We start from the raw sequence: 17,137 nt of genomic DNA on the forward strand, positions 1-17,137 counted from the left end.
AAAAATCTGATAGAAGTAACAATAATTACAATCGCTTGATAAACGGAAGTTATAAGCCACTTCACTGTCAAATGACTTGCCACTATGTCTAGTTATTTCTTCTGTTCATTAGCAGATTCTATTAACTGCCATTTTTCAGACCGACAACAGAGAGCGAGCTAGAGAGGTGAGGTGAAGAGGCATGCCTTTGTCTCGGAGGAAAGCCACTCTGGGGGCTGGAATGGAGACTCCCAGCCTTGCCCAGTGCTCTGGGGTCCTCAGATGAGAGCCCGCAAGCTCACAGAGCCCCAAGAGCAGCCCTCAGTCACCAGCTCCTCCCACCATGGAGTCAGGGCTGAGAATTCTTAGCTAATCCTAAATAAACCTCCCAGGGCTGAAATGTCGTGGCCAATTTGCTTCCCGGTGTGCACTGCAACCATCCGGCTCTGCCGGCAACCAACCCTTCTCCTTTTCGTCACTTGGCCTCAGCCACACAACTGGAAGAAGATCTGAGAGCCAGGGCCATGGTGAAATATGGGCCTGTGGGAGGCTGGGTGCTAGTTACTCACTTGCACAAGGCACGAGTTGGCCATATGTCAGGCCTGGGCCCCAAAGTCTCAGAGAACTGGCAAATCCAAAGTTTCCCCTTCAATGTGCTCGTGCAGTGAGTCATTTAGAACCGAAAAGAAACCTCCGTGAGGCCGGGCTTGGGGTGGTGGGTAGGGGATAGGGGAGGGGAGCTGAGGGAAGCAAGGAGAGGAAGAACAGGTGATCAACCATAGGACAGTCGTGTTCCCAGCAGAGTAAAGACACATGCCCACAGGGTAACATTTCAAAACATCTACATGTGATGAGAGTGGGTAATCAATGGCAACAAGCAAGATCTGACAAAAAGATTTCCCTCTCTTAAAGACGTCTCTGTGTCTCTTATCTTCAAAGCAAGTGAACTCTGCCGTTAACTCTGACAGTGAGGGATCTGTGGGTGCCGATGGGGACACAGATACAGGATCTACCCGAGGCGGGTAGAGAAAGCAGGGATGGAATGTCCTGGATCCTGCAGTCTCTTTGCTTATGCGGATTCAGGTGACTCCCTGAAGACGGAAGACCTGCTCAGCCTGAGTCAGAAGCAAATTGCTCAGTCGTGGAGCCTGTCCTCTGCCAGCAGCAGGTCCAGCAGCAAGCAGCTGCTGCCCCCTAGAAGCTGCCGGGGACACGGCACTTCGCTCTTGAGACACAGATGAAAAGATCCTATTATCTCGCCTCGATCCTGTAACCTGTCATTAGTGAGGTACATGGGTGCAGACGCCTCCTCCAGCACGAGGAGGCCCACATCACCTGTGATAAATTAATAGGTGCCTTTTCAACAGCTAAGATGCATACAAAAGACTCCAACCAGGGAGCGGAGCGCGCGAAGGCAGCAGCTTCAGAGCCGGTGCAGACCCACCAGGCAGCCCCTGAACCGGCCTGAGCCCCTCCTGCGCCCCGGGCCTGGAGGCGGGGACAAGGTCAGAGGGCTGTCCCTGCCTGCCCTCCTGACCCACTCCCGACCCACTCCCGTGCGTGTGCTCAGGGCTCAGCAGCGCGCACTTGCGGGGGGGGGGGGGGGGGATTAGATCCCGGGCCCGCCCCTTGCAAAACCGACCCCCCTGGGCGTGTGGCCTCAGTCACTGTAAACTGAGGAAGAGAGTGGTTCTCACTAACAGAGATAAAGAAACCAGCGCTAAGGCCAGCAGATGGCACAGGGGAAGCCCTCCTGACCGAGGTCATCGGAGCTGGTAATTGGTCAGCTAATCGAAAAATCAGTTAAAGCCGAATCATTAAAAGTGGAGCCTACCCTATTTACCTTAAACATTTCACATTAACTTAAAACCTATAAACGTACAGTCATTTGCTAATCTTTTGATGTGGAGCCAAGCCCTTTTCTTTGAGTGTGGGCCCACAGACTGAGGTTCCCAGAGGCCTTCCTTGCATAAACCCCACCCACGGCACACCCTTCGCCATTTCCAAAGCCAAGCGAGAACTTAAAGGCACTAGCAACACAAATCAAAGCACTGAGTATGTCTAGATTTTTATGGTCTTCCCTGGGTTTAACTGTCATCTCTCGCTCTCACCTGAAAAGACACCCTGTCTGCAATTCACATTTACCAAAGCGCCCAGCCCGGCCTTCGCAGAACCCTCTTCTCACATTTATGCTTATAAACCACGCTGGCTTTGTAGCTCCCTCTGTTCACATCTGCATTTCACCCGCTTCCAGCATATTTAACAAAACGGCCTCCTTTGCTACCAAGTACAACCGGGACACACAGGTTGGGGGCGAGCCGACGAGGGTCCGCACACGGTGGGTGCTGTGACCGGCCCGGGAGCCGCCCATTCAGAGCACCCAGGGCCGCCCCCCCGCAGCTTCCGCGGTGCCGCGGCAGCGGGCCAGGGGCTTCGAGGAGTGTGTCTCATGCGGGCTCTCGACACTTTAAAAAAAAAAAAAAATTATGTATTTATTGATGCTGCCGCTTCACGTGACAGGAGATGTGAAATTAACTCTCAAAAGTACACACGAGCCACAAGGATGTAGCAAAAGGAAAGCAGAGGGAAGGGGAGAAATGATGTTTAATGGACATCGTCTACTTTTTCCTCTTCTCCATCAAACTCCACCGGCAGGGAACTGTGGAAAAACAAAACCGTTTATACAAATAACCAACCTGCGTGCCTGACCCTGCTGGCAGCTCCTCGCCACCAGGCCGGAGAAAGCTGCCCTGCCCCAGAGACCCTCCCGCTGTGGCCCAATGGGGCCAGAGAGGGGCAGAGAGAGAAAGGGAGGGAGGAGGGAGAGTGAGGGAGGAGGGAGGCAGAGAGAGAGGGAGAGAAAGGCCCTCTGGACAGACACTGCTGGGTGAGGGGTGTGACTGCCGGCCCGGGGCGCCACCCCCACAGACCGGAAGCCCCCGCAGGCCCCCGGGCCACCAGGGACACCGCTAAGGCAGGAGGTCACAAGGGTGGCAGCATGTCTCTTCCTCGACAGGGGCAATTTATCCGACCCACTGGGGGCTATGCGTTAGCTCCTGGGTGACTGCGAGCGTCAGAGGGTGCCCCTGGGTAGATTTACCTCAAGAATCACTCAGTGTCGGCCCCATCTCTAGACTGTTCCGACAAACTCATAATGGCAGGGAGAAGATTTGTGGAGCAACAGGCATAAATCTTGGTTATAACTACAAACCATAAAAGAAAGGAGAGCTGGGAGGGAAGAGGGAAGGGCGGCGGACGCGTCCTTCTGCGAAGCACCACTTCATCTTCCCGCGGCTTCCCGAGCACAGACGTGGGATTAACTACAAGACCGTATTTTTCAAGCCCAAATTGGTCTGCAGGGTGTGAGAGCGCGCTAAAATGTTTTAGGCGGAAGTCACCCGGGGGCACGGCGGGCACGCGGCTGTCCTCCGCACAACACGACGCCGGGCAGCTCGCACGCCGGGGCCTTACACCCAGGTGTGCCGCGTGGAACACCCACCTTTCCGGTCGCGCTTCAAAACACAAAAGCAAAACACCCAGAAAGAAAAACCACTTTTAAGTGAAAAGTCTTCCAGTAATATGATTGATTTTAAGTAAAAGAAACACCTTTGCACGTCCCTCTTCCCAAACAAGAGCGTCCTTTGTCCCCCCTCAGCGATTACTGAGGGCGCCTCAAGAACTCCAGACTCTCCGTAGGAGACGGGGAGCAAACTCGGCCATTCCTTCTGGAAGAATGACACGGGGACAAGTTGGTGACAAGCCCAACTGCTGTGCAATTTGCTCTGCACAAGGCGCATGGGTGCTCGGCTCCTCGGCCCCCAGGTCTCTAACGCAGGGACACTTGCCTGGTTGGCTGTCCAACAGTCAGGGCTCTGAATGCAGGGACTCTGACAAATAGCAAGTATTACCGTGAAAGCAAAGTATAAACAAAGATGAATAACCTTTTTGAATTCCATTTCCTTAATTATTACTCTTCAGAGTTTCGATTCATCTAATAATTATTTGTAAAAGGACACCGTAAAACTGGAAGAAAAAAAAAAAAACAAACCTACCTCTTTATTTACTTGGAAGAGGAAAGAACTTGGAGGGCCCCACCTAGTCTATTCAATAAACCTCATCTAGAACAGGAAGGATGAAGTAGGAAGAGACAGTAATTTCAAAATCAGTTAAGTGGCCTAGAGATTATAGACAAGCCACTCAGAGCTGGATTGAGGCTGTTCTCAAGTTCATCTACCTCTACGGATTCTCATCAGCTTCCTCCCCCAACACCCAGGACCTGAGGGACTCTCCAGCGCCCTCCCAACAATGGAAGGTGGGGGGTGGTCAGGGTTTTAAAAAAAAAAAAAGGTAGCATTTTCTTCGCTGATGCGCCTCCACTGACTATGGGGGGGGGGGGAGGAGGAGAGCCAAGCCCCTTCCCTACCTGGAGGCCCAGGCCTTAGTTAGCACGAAGGCACCATCAAAGGGGTGTCCCGCCAGCCCCGCCCTTCAGTATACAACTGATTTCAGTCCCAGTTTCTCAGGAGCAGTTATGAGGGGTCCCCCCGACACACACACACCCAAACATGAGTTGCTATTAATGGTTTAGGTACCAAAATCTGCAGCAGATTCACTTTTTAAAAATAAATAAGTAGAGCAGATTTCAGATTATCCCTATAATGTCACCCCACTCATCTGGATCCAGACAGATGGCCCTGAGTGGAAATCACAACTCATTTGAGTAAACCTAACTCAGCATAGAAATCAACCACTAGAGATTCTTCAAATAATAATGCCGGATACTTTAGACCTGCCATATTTACTTTTCCTGAAAAAAAAAAAAATGACAATTTCCTGAAATCTCTTAATGGGCTCGTTTTGTTACCCATGTGCTTGTGAAACACCCTCATGAATACCATATTAAAAATCAAGTTTGGGCCTCCTGGCTGGCTTAGTCAGTAGAGCATGTGACTTTTGATCTCAGGGTTTAAGTTCGAGCCCCACATTGGGTGTAGAAATTACTTAAAGATAAAATCTTTAGAAGAAATGCATTGAACATGTGAATGTTATCCTTCAGAAATTTTTGGTGCGGACAAAACAGGAGAAGCAACTGTCCGTGGTGAGCCCGCCGACAAGTACGACCAAAGCACTCTAGCCACAAAAGATACAAATACAGAGTGAGGCTGTACCAGGAAAACATGCGAGGTCTCCAGGAGATAAGCAACTAGCCACCCAGCTATTCTTAAAGAAAAGCTCACAGACTAACTCCCTGGATTCATCAAGATATTAATGGTCTTTTGATTACCAGTCCCTGGTTCAATGGCTTAAAAACCAAAAAGAGGGGCGCCTGGGTGGCTCAATAGGTTGAGCGTCCAACTTTGGCCCAGGTCACGATCTCACGGTTTGTGAGTTCGAGCCCTGTGTCAAGCTCTGTGCTGACAGCTCAGAGCCTGGAGCCTGCTTTGGATTCTGTGTCTCCCTCTCTCTCTGCCCCTCCCCCCCACACACTGTTTCTCTCTCTCTCAAAAATAAATATTAAGAAAAAATTAAAAAATAAAGAAAATCTTGGGTGTCCCAAGCATAAGGTGGATGAGCTCCCCAAAAAGACTGAGATCAAATACACAATGTAGGAGCCCCTGCTCTCCGCCCCCGCCCAAGGTTCCATCAGCCTCAGGGGGACACTGGAAGCTACAGGAAACTTCCTTACCTATAGGGCAAAACTGAGATACGGCCTTGCTCTGCAAGTGTAGAGCATCCTTATTTTTAATAATTCAGCCTACTAAAAACTATTAATTCTAGGGAGGGTGATAAAGTAGAAATGATGTTCATCCTTAATAAAAATAAAGTTATCGTAGGGGCGCCTGGCTGCCTCAGTCACTTTAGCTTCTGACTCTAGATCTCGGCTTAGGTCACGATCTCACAGTTCAAGAGATCGAGCCCCAGGTCAGGTTCTGTGCTGACAGACCAAAGCCTGTTTGAGATTCTCTCTCTTCCTCTCTCTCTGTCTCTTCCCTGCTTGCATGCTCTGTCTCTCAAAATAAATAAACATCAAAAATAACAATAATAATAATAAAGTTATGTAGTTTGGGAGTACTGGGGTGGAGGGATGCAGGGAAAGGATATAAACCAAAACAAATCAGAACAAAGAAACTATACCTACAAGTCAGAGGCAGGAGACTCTTCCATTAGGAAGAACTTGGTGTCAAAGAACAAAAAGGCAAAATGCTAGCTTAACCCAAATGCGTAAGCACTGCAAAAAGCAGGTGAGCTGTAGTATTGCTGGATATTAAAGACATCGTGTTGAAACCAGCGAGCAAAGGGCAAATGAAACCTTATTTATTGCTCACTTGAAATCACCACAACTCATATGACTAAAAGGACTCTCAGATGGTTACTTAACCCTAGTTTCTGGATCCCAGCAAGGTAGGAACCGAGCTAGTCCAAGCAGACAATTAAAGTCCCCCCAATTAAAGACCCTTCGGGTGGAGCCTGGGTGGCTCAGTTGGTTAGGCGGCCGACTTCAGCTCAGTTCATGATCTCACGGTTCATGGGTTCGAGCCCCACATCGGGTTCTGTGCTGGTAGCTCAGAGCCTGCTTCTGATTCTGTGTCTCCCTCTCTCTGCTCCTCCCCTGCTTGCTCTCTGGGTCTCAAAAAAAAAAAAAAAAAAAGACCCCTCGGCAAGGTGGGGCTTGATCCTGCGAAAGCAGTATAAGGGGCCTGACCCCGGGCCTGGTGGTAACGAGAAAATTAGGGCCTTTACAGAAGCCTTTCAAATGGTCGGGGGCAGGGGGCTGGGGAGCTGGAGGGCAATATTCTGGAGGGCTGTCAAAACTCCCTGCCCAAGAAGGCAAAGCTCAGGGAAGAAAGTATATAAAGAAGAAAAAGCCATCGGCCACTTTAACTTTGGCAGAGTTTTATCATCAATAATATAGGAATTTCAACTGGGAGTTTACAAAATTTATCAAGACCAGTCTGTCCACCAGTCTCCTGCCCCGAGGACATTACGACCTCAAAAAGCAACTACCTCACTGATACGGCCGGGGCTGGGGGAGGAGGAGGACGGAGGGGCAAGAATCTGGACAAGGCGATGGCTAAAAACACAAATGTGTCCTTTAAGAGATGACAAGACAATACTCCTCACCACCAAAATCACAAGACAGTTTTTATGGTCCGGAGAGGGCAGCAGTGAAAATCAGGCCCTCCTTTTCTCTAGCAGATAAAGCAAAATCACAATGGAGACACCCGAGCGTCACCTGTCCATGTCATTTGTGCTGTACTGATCACTCCTCAGAGCCCCTTCTGTCGTTAATTCACTTTCTAATAAAGGGAAAAATTATTCCAAAGTGATCGCCTAGTTCTGGAGACAAAGAGTAAGATTATTTGCCTTCAGTACCCTGCGCTTAGCCCTTTGAGCGTGGAGGAGCGGGCAGCTTCCACGAAAGAATTTTGTGGAAGATACGTGCTCAGTTAAAAACAAAAACAAAAACCACTTAGCAGGGCGTTCCCCCCATACTGGAAAATCCGATTCCTCGAGGCCTGGCCTCAAGTTTCGCCGAAGCCACCCCTAAGCACACCCCAGGCAGAACGCTTCCTTCTCTCAATAATGAGGGCTCTTAGACTCCCAGCCAGGCAATTCTGCACCAAATTATATGCGATTTTGTGCTGTTTGCTAAAATTATATATGGTCTGGTGTTGTCTGCTAATTGTTTCATGTGTACAAATGCCTTTTCTTCCCCGATAAAATGCATACATTACAGAAAAAGGCTCAGCTTTTATTGTTCAGCGGTCTGGTCCTCCGAGCGTCCAAGAGGCGACGGCTAATGCCCACACCTGAGAAGCCTGCCCTGCGGAAACGGGGCTCAGGCACAGTGCTGGGAGCTCGCTGCGGGGGGTGGGAGGGACCCTCATCCCTTCCCCGGTGCCCTGTGACTCTCACCCAGCCTGCTGCCAGCTCCAAGTCCTGCACCCATACCCGCCACGAGTCCTCGGCGGGCCGCCTCTGCCCAGCACCCTCCCACCTCCGCTCTCGAGAGGCAGCAGCAGCTCACACAAGACCATACAACTCGGCTGGTGCCCTCATTTAATCAGGCTGCTGCAAATGGTTGGCCAAAAGCAATAAGGGCATGACTGAGAGACTGTGGGAGTTTAATATAAAAAAATTAATAAAAAAAAAAAAAGAAGAAGAAGGGAAGGAGAAAGGGTCTACCTTTTAATAGGGCCCTAATTACCCAACTCGTAGGATCAGCCCAAATGAGACGGGAGTTTATTTCGGGGTGTTTTTTTTAATTATTGTTTTTTTTATATATATATAAATTGCTGCTATGTGTTTTCTTTCCTCTGAGCAATTATGCGGCAAGTATGTAAAGAAGGGGAAAAAAATATTAATTAAATATAAGGTAATTGTAGAGTTGGCCTGGAGAGAATGAGTCTGAACTCTGGACGATCACGGGCTACTAGGGTTTGAAGACTGCTCGGGGCCTCCCAGAAAAGAAAGAAAGAAAAATACAACCAACCACCAAGCAGATGCAGTGTACGGTGGGGTATCAGCAGGGCAGGGGGCTGCGGGCTCCAAATGCCCGGAAGCCAGCCAGGCTGCCCGCGGCTCGGGGCTCACTGCTAGAAAGAACCCCTGAGAGTTTACCCAATCACGCTTTAAAAGAAGGACCAGGGCCGCCTGGGTGGCTTAGTCGGTTAAGCGTCCGACTTTCGCTTAGGTCATGATCTCGCGGTTCGTGGGTTCGGGCCCCGCGTCGGGCTCTGTGCTGACTGCCAGCTCGGAGCCTGGAGCCTGTTTCAGTCTGTGAGTCCCTCTCTCTCTGACCCTCCCCTGCTCACGCTGTCTCTCTCTCTCTCTCTCCTAGAAATAAATAAAACATTAAAAAAAAAAAAAAGAAACCTTTAAAAAAAAAAAAAAAGAAGGACCAGCCCCTCGGCTGGCGATGGACACTTAAGTCGGTAGAGAAAAACGTAGAAGGAGGCTGAGGAAGTAGAAGACTACCGAGGACGACAGTGTTCGATTTGGACATTAGTCCAAAACCAACCGCGACTCCAGCCGGTGGGGACTGACAGGCCCCAGGGGACACTCAAACTCCTGATCCAAGGGCCTGGCAGGGAAAAGCCTGAAGCCTCTGGTCTTCATGCCACCCTGACCTCCCCAAAAGAGCGAAGGAAGCCACCGCAGGCCACAGGGGGATGGGAGCCACACTTGGTAACAGCAGGTAACAGGACGACAACCGGGGTCCCCCCCCCCCGAACCAGCCCCGGGGGGCGCTGGCGTCACCCTGGTCTTTCTACAGCGCGGCCAAATCCAACTCACCTTCTGCCTCGGGAAGCCTTAGAACGGGCTACACTTCAGGCCTGTTCACGCCAGCTAAGACCTCACATCACCTCCTCCCACTGCTGCTGGAGGAGAGGGAAGAAAAGCAGGCCTGTGTCCCGCAGCTCGCTGTCACCAAACAAAGGCAGAGCTCTCAAAGCCGGCCCTCCGTGAAGCTTATCAGGCTGGCACAGAACAGGTCTTACTACCCAGCAAACAGGACCCGCGGCAGGCCCTGCAGTGCAAACTAGAGGACGAAAATGGGGCGCGCTGGCAGGGACTGGGGCTCAGACAACCAAAGCAAAGGCACCCTGTGAAGAGAGCTGCTGTGCAGTGCTTAGGAGGCCTCTTCCCCATCAGCACCATAAGCAGATAATGCCGGTAACGATCATCACGAATTACTGCCCAGGCGAAAACAGAACTCCCTGCCCTACCTGTTCCCCAAAGGCCACCTGAAGGCGCTCTCCCCCTGAAGGGCAGAATGGCTATTTCAGACAATCAAGTAGCAACTTGGGCAGGCCCAGCAGCCTAGTCCCACCTCCGAAGGCTTTGGGCATCCCACTAATCACTACTGATCAGCAACAAAGTGGTGCCATCACCCCCTGGGGTGGATGCTTTCCCTTCCAGAAAAGACCAGGCTTTCGTAAGGAGACAGCTCACTGATCCCTGCAAGCCAGAGAAGAAGTCAGAAGTCAAAGGCCATTAAGTTAAGACTCCACTTAATACCTACTTTTGAAGGGGCCCTAAATGATGCAAAACTCCAGGATCATAGGTCTCTCCGTACTCACACCATACTTTACTTATTAGGAAATGATACTACATATCTTCGGTACTTACCAGAGGCTCTCGAGGCACCACATTTTCACCTCCTGGAGTAGAGCTTGGCTGCAAAGAAAAATAGAAACAAAAATAAGATCACAGTGCCACCCAATGGACATCAAACAGCCAAAGATGCCCCATTCTCAAGCAGCACACACCAACACCCGTTCCTCCTAGCGCCCACCAGCGTCTCAGACTGTACGGTGTTCTGCAGTGCCCCACCTGGAAGAAGCAGCCCGCGGACTCTGGGTTTGCCCAGGAAACGAGAAGAGACTGTGTCTGGGTTTGCTACAACAGCATCTCAAGAAGAAGGCTATGTTTGGCTTAAGAGGGCCAAGATCGGCTGAGCAGCGAGGGCTGAGGGTCACCTTGAGATCCAAAGAAACAGCCAAGTCCAGAGGAAAGGCTGTACGTGACAGCAAAACTTCCCTTTTGCTATCTTCCACCTGACGGCGAAGAGCAGAGCACAAGTGGAGAACCAGCCACAAGGGGGCGCCAGTTGCCCACACTCAGGATTTGCTCCAGGCATCTGCTCGGAGCCAGGAAGCAAAGAAAAACTATGGACGCTGGTTCCTATTTATCGCCTGTCACTGAGGACACCAATCCACAGGAGTAAAGACAGCCATGCTTGAATCAGTTTTGTAATGAAGCTAGTGACAGGCTGAGGGGCCAAGCAGCAGGCAGGCAGCAACGGGGTCTCAGCCTGGCTCTAGTCTGTTACCCTCTTCCTCCTCTGGATCTCACACTTGCCTCATCCTCACATTCGCCTTCAACCCGGGGCTAATGGTCAAGCCAAATTTAGAGAAAGGGAGAGACAGAGACAGACAGGCTCGGAGGAAACTCACAAATCTCCCAAAGAATAAAACAAGCAGTTTGAGAGAGTTATGATTAATTTACTGTTACTGATGTTCATGCCAATTTCCAATTATCTACAGATAATATCCAGACAAGTGCAGCTGATCGGCGGGTCTCAGGAGCCAGCCTCCAGCCTCCACAATCCTCCCAGCTCCTTCGGACAGACGGCAAGCGCCAGGCCTCCTCCGGGGGAAAAACACAGAAGGTGGGGGAGGAAAGAGTCCAGTCCACAGAGGGTCCCCAAAGAATTCCTCACACCCAGCTGCCCCGGTACGGCTGGCACACCGCACAGTGGCGAGGACTCTGGCTGGGAGAAGGACTCTAGCTCCTCATCCAAAGTCCCAGGGCAAGGTCAGCGTGCTCAAAACCAAGGGGAAAGTCTCTGGGAACCTGAGCACTCTTTCCCTTCTTCCTTCCCCCTCCCTGCTCACAGCAGCATAACTCGCATGTAGAGCTACACCCAGCTGCCTCCTAGCCTCCTCTGGACTCAACAAGTCCCTTAGCAGGATTCACAATCCCTCTGCCACACGTGTCCTCTGCCACTATTCCCTGTCTGAGCCAATGGCACAACCTTCCACCACAATATACAAACTAAAGTCCAAAAGGCCAACCTTGGGGCACCTGGGTGGCTCAGTCGGTTAAGCGGCCGACTTTGGCTCAGGTCATGATCTCGAGATCCATGAGTTTGAGCCCCCTCATCAGGCTCTGTGCAGACAGCTCAGAGCCTGGAGCCTGTTTCCAATTCTATGTCTCCCTCTCTCTCTGCCCCTCCCCAGCACGTGCTCTGTTTCTCTCTGTCTCAAAAATAAATAAATATTTTTTTAAAATTTAAAAAAAAAAAAAGGCCATCCTTGACAGCTCTTTCTCGGCCACCCACCAGAGCTAATGAATTATCGAGTCCTGCCGATATTCCTTCCTAAATATCCATGCAGTGAGTCCATCCACTTCTCTCCACTTCTACTGTCATCACTTGGGCCAAAGCTTCCACAGTCTTCTGTCTGGGCCACTCCAATAGCCTTCCCACCAGTTTACCCACATCCACGCTGGCTCTCTTCTGATTCGCTTCCCACGCTGCAAACAGACTATATCATTCCAAAATGATAATGATCAGATCCCACTGCAGTGACCAACTACAACAGCAGCCCTAACACAGAAAACCTTGTGGGTGTGGCTGTGAGGCCTTGCATCCCCTGACTGCAGCCCAGGTCTGTGTGACACATGCTCCCCAGCTCTACACAACAGACACACGGGCCTTTGCACATGCTATCCCTGCCCGAGCCTCTGACAGTTCAATTCGGCTAAGTCACTTCCTTGGGGAAGCATTCCTTCTCTGACACCCACGACAGGGTGGACTCTCCCTATTATATCCTAACACCATCCACCTCTCCTTCAAGGACTGAGAACTGCAATTTTACCTGTGTGATTATCTGATTGATGTCTGGGTCGCACACCAGATTATGAACTCCACAGGGTCAGGAACCGTCTGTGTGTGCATATCGCTGTATCCCTGGGGCCCAGGCCAGTATCAGGCACAGACTAGGCCTTCCACAGATATTTACTGAATGAATGAAAGGCGACAAAGAGTAGAGTGGTTCTCACTCGACCGGATGGATTATAAAGTTCATTATCTTCCTGAGGGCTTTCCTTCACTCCATTTGGCAAATACTAAGTGCTAACATTTATTTACCTCTTTCTTCATGCAATTCTACAATATATGTATGAAATTATTGCTGATGAGGAAACAGAGGCAAAGGAGATAAATAACATGCTTGTGATGACTCAGCCAGCAATTGGTCCTAAAGGGATTTGAACCATTCTACTTAAAATAATCGAGTTTTGGGGGCACCTGGGTGGCTCAGTCAGTTAAGTGTCTGGCTCTTGGTTTCAACACAGGTCATGATCTCACAGTTTCGTGAGTTCGAGCCCTACATCGGGCTCCTCACTGGATATCAGGCCTACTTAAAAAAAAAAAATTGGGGAGAGAGGCGCCTGGGTGGCTCAGTCGGTTGGGCATCTGACTTCGGCTCAGGTCATGATCTCACGGCTTGTGGGTTCGAGCCCCGCGTCGGGCTCTGTAGCTCAGAGCCTGGAGCCTGCTTCGGATTCTGTGTCTCCCTCTCTCTCTGACCCTCCCCTGCTCACACTCTCTCTCTCTCTCAGAAATAAATAAAACATTTAAAAAAAAATTGGAGAGAGGGGATTAGAGCCTGGGTGACTCGGTTGAGTGTCCTGATTCTTTTGACTTCAGCTCAAGTCATAATTTCACAGTTCATACTTTCAAGCCCCACCTTTGGTGCAGAGAGAGCCTGCTTGGGATTCTTTCTCTCTCCCTGCCCCTCCGTACTAGCGCTAGCATGCATGCACACACACACTCTCTCTCCAAATAAATAAATAAACTTAAAAATTTTTATTTAGAGGCGCCCGGGTGGCTCAGTCAGTTGAGTGGCCGCCAGCTTCAGCTCAGGTCATGAGCTCACAGTTCATGTGTTCAAGCCCCACACTGGGCTCTGTGCTGACAGCTCAGAGCCTGGAACCTGCTTTAGACTCTGTGACTCTCTCTCTCTCTCTCTCTGTCCCTCCCCCGCTCATACTGTGTGTGTCTCTCAAAAATAAACATTAAAAAAAACTTTTTTTAATTTCATTTAAAGAAACTAAAATGATCGAGTTTTGTTTAGACCACATTTCATTAAGCAACACTCCTAATGCTATACCTCCAACAAATTATAATGTGGGTTATTTGACTCAACAAAACTAACTCAAACAGCTTTAATATTTAGGAAGCCTCATTCTGACTTAATCCACAGCTTTCTTCTTCCTAAAATACAAGGAATCACTATGAATCACGATCACCAAGGAACTTCCCTTAAAATGAGTTCACCTTTTGAACAGCTAGCATTTGCCAGAGGGAAGACTATAGAGTACCAAGTCTCTTTCATCATGCACCCTTTTGTACCCTGCTAAACTGTGAGCCACAGAATTGTACTCCACTTAAAAAGGAAATGAGTATTAAAAATTTTTAAAAGAAAGCTACTCTCTCATTCCAACACTCCCCTCTTCCTTGTGGGGCTGACCACTGACGCTGGTTCCTTACAGATTCTCCCAGGGACATTCAAAGCGTTTAAGAACCCATACGTGTGTGTGTGCGTACCCCTGTCAAGGAATCTGAATGGTAGCACTCTCCAAATTCCTCAAGTCTTGACTTCCAGAGCCTTCTGGAGTCTCAGAACACCAAAGGCAGGGCTCCAAGCTTAGTCTCAGAGCTGCAAGAAGGAGCAAGATTTCCCCACACCAGCTGGAACTCACAGTGGGACTGAGGTCTGTCAGACCTCATCAGTGAACTCACAGAGGACTTCTCACCAAGCTAGGAACTGCCTAATACTGATGATACTCGAGACGTTACTCCAGCTCCTGCTGAAATATCTGCAGTCTGAAGCGGACCATCCCCCATTTCTCATCTCAGTGTTCTTTAGAAAATCATTTCTTGGTGACCAAAATGGCCTTTACCCTTCCTACTATCCATATTGATTTCCTTGGTAATTCCACCCGAAATCCTTCACCGGGTTCCCAGTTATTATCTACCTGGTCCACTAGATTTTAACCTCCTTAAAGGCAGGCACTTGACCATCTTACTGAAGGCTGATCCTCAGCACCTAAAATATTACCCGTTACCAGTACCCAATAAATAGCTCAGGTGGCAGTGTGTTTGTTTTTTTTTTTAATTCAAGACATTAACAAAGGAATCACTTCATATGCATACACACAAAAGCAGCCAGCAGAGGACCACAGCAGGAGGTGCCCGTCCGGTCCCAAATGGTTTCACCTACAACTTAACACTCCGGCTCCCAGTGCAGCCTGAGGTCCAGAGCTTCTCAGCCTCAGGGCAGAACCGCCCCCACACACACCCCAGAGAGGACCAGGAAACGTGTGGGGGTGGGGCACCTGGGTGGCTCAGTGGCTGAAGGTCCAACTCTTGGTTTCAGCTCAGGTCATAATCCCAGGGTCATGGGGTTGAACCCCATGTCGGGCTCTGCGCTGAGTGTGGAGCCTGCTTGGGATTTTCTCTCTCTCCCCCCTCCCCTCCCCTCCCCAGTTTGTGGGCGTGCTCTCTCTCTCTCTCTCTCTCTCTCTCTCACACACACACACACACACACACACACACACCCCCTGCGGTCATCACAGTGACCAGGGAATCTCACTGGCACGGAGAAGGCAGGGACCTAGGAGGCTTTATGTCCAGCAGCACGTGAGGAACTGTCCCATTCAAGTCCCAACAGGACCCCGGAGCATCCAGACCACTGTGCTTCCTTGTGCCGCGGTGGGGCACAGACACCCCCCTTTAACATGCAGCTCTACGTGTCGCCTCAAAGAAGGGCAAAGGTGTGAGCGGCCGACTGCCCGGCAGAAGCTCAGTACCCCGCACGTGCGGCCTGGCAGCCTCACGGGCCCACTCCTAGGAGAGCCCACCGCTTCTCAGCCACCACCCCCCGCATCGACCCGCTGTCAGTGGTCAAATCTATTTCCTGGCTTGAGACAAACCCCTACCGATGAAATTCCACCTTGCTCCCCGACATCTTGCTAGGGTGGTCTTGACTTTAAAAACAATAACAACAGGCTTAGAAATCACCAGCCGAGGCCCCGCTGCAGAGGTATAAGAAGCAGGCTCTCCGCAGCGAACACGGTCAGGAGCCCTGGGGGCCAGAACAGGGGCGGCAGGAAGGGAAGAAGAGCAAAAGCCTGAGACTATTTTAAAAAACAGACAAAAACAGGCCACAGTGGGAGACAGAAGTGCTCCCAGACTGAAAGGCACAAGGGTCTTCCCGCTCCTCCTGCCCAGGCACTGCCCTCCCCCAGCCGGAAGGTGTGCCCAAGTGCTGACCTGGAGGCACAGCAAAGACCAAAGGCACCCGCAGCTCAGGTCCCAGCACCCGGCAGAAGAGCCAGGTGTAGGTGTGTGCGTCCCGCACCCACCAAGCGGCTGTGTAACTCTGGACAGGTCCTAGGCCAGTCTGGCCCATCGATCTGTGAAGAGTAAGGTGCAATTCAAAGATTTTTTGAGAGGCACCGGCACAGAGGCAAGTGCATGAACTTCGGCACTAAAATCTGAGTGACCACGGGTGTCTGCTCAACTTCTCTGAACCTCGGTTTTCTGGAAATCATGGGAATGATGCCACCACCTCACAGTCAGGATCAGATGAGAGAAAAGAACTTACATCCTATCACTCCTCCGCTCAAAATCAACCAATAGACTTCTCCTCTATCTGTGATGGAGGAACTGAGACCAGACTTACCCTCCCACTAGCTAAAAAAAAAGAAAAAAAACTAAACAAAATAAATGACACCACTGTGTGCAGACACTGGACGGCAGTGATTCCCGACAGGACAGAAACGAATGATAGGAGTCCCTAGATCAGCCTGGGAGGCAAGTTTCAGCCCAAGAAGGAGGGGGTGGTCCCCAGCAGGGGATGGCAATCTCTTGCTGAGTGGAGGAAACAGAGATTAGGGTTCAGGGAGGCTAAAGCAGCTGAAAGTTGAAGGACAGAGTCCCAGAGAGGAGAGGGCCATGCAGAAAGAGAGATCCAGAAATCTGCAGAGATTCCCTTACAACTTCGCTCAATATGAAAACGTGTGCACACGCAGAGCGAACCTCCACGAGGCTTGGGAAGAGCAACGAGGCAGCAGTGAGCTGAATGGCTCCCAGAGCCCCCACAGACCTCAAGGTCCCGAGCACCGGAGTGGCATGTCCTCACTGCTCCGTCAAGGCACTCAGGATGACCCGGAAGGGCCACATCCTGTTGAGGAGAGGGCAGATTCTCCCTAGGGTAAAAGGCCACCCTAGATCCACCCTTACAAAGCCTAAAAACAGGACTTGATGAGGGGCGCCTGGCTGGCTGCTGGTAGAGCATGTGACTCTTGATCCTGAGGTTGTAAGTTCGAGCCCCATGTTCGATGTAGAGATTACTAAAAAAATAAAATCTCACACACACACACAGGACTTGACAGAATCAAAATGAACAAAAGTAACTTAACTATCCACCAGAATAAATCTCAACATGTTTTAAAGTATGACCACAAAATCCAGACCCTCAACAATGTAGTATTTGCAGCACCCAGCATCCAATCAATGGTCTCACCAGATGTCAAGAAGCAGGGAAGTGTGATCCATAATAATAAGAAAAAGTAGAAGAAG

General features: G+C 50.3%; 1 protein-coding gene across 1 annotated transcript in view; it reads right to left on the reverse strand.

Moving 5' to 3' along the window:
- The window catches only part of PEX14 (peroxisomal biogenesis factor 14), a 145,260-nt gene that overhangs the window by 112,340 nt on the left and 15,783 nt on the right, over positions 1-17,137 (reverse strand). Inside the window, exon 2 of the mRNA XM_039235009.1 lies at positions 10,114-10,161. Coding sequence (XP_039090940.1) covers positions 10,114-10,161 — 48 coding nt within the window. The remainder of the gene's footprint in view (positions 1-10,113; positions 10,162-17,137) is intronic.

The sequence above is a fragment of the Hyaena hyaena genome, unplaced genomic scaffold (assembly GCF_003009895.1).
Source record: "Hyaena hyaena isolate Hyena2069 unplaced genomic scaffold, ASM300989v1 scaffold_94, whole genome shotgun sequence".
NCBI lineage: Eukaryota > Metazoa > Chordata > Mammalia > Carnivora > Hyaenidae > Hyaena > Hyaena hyaena.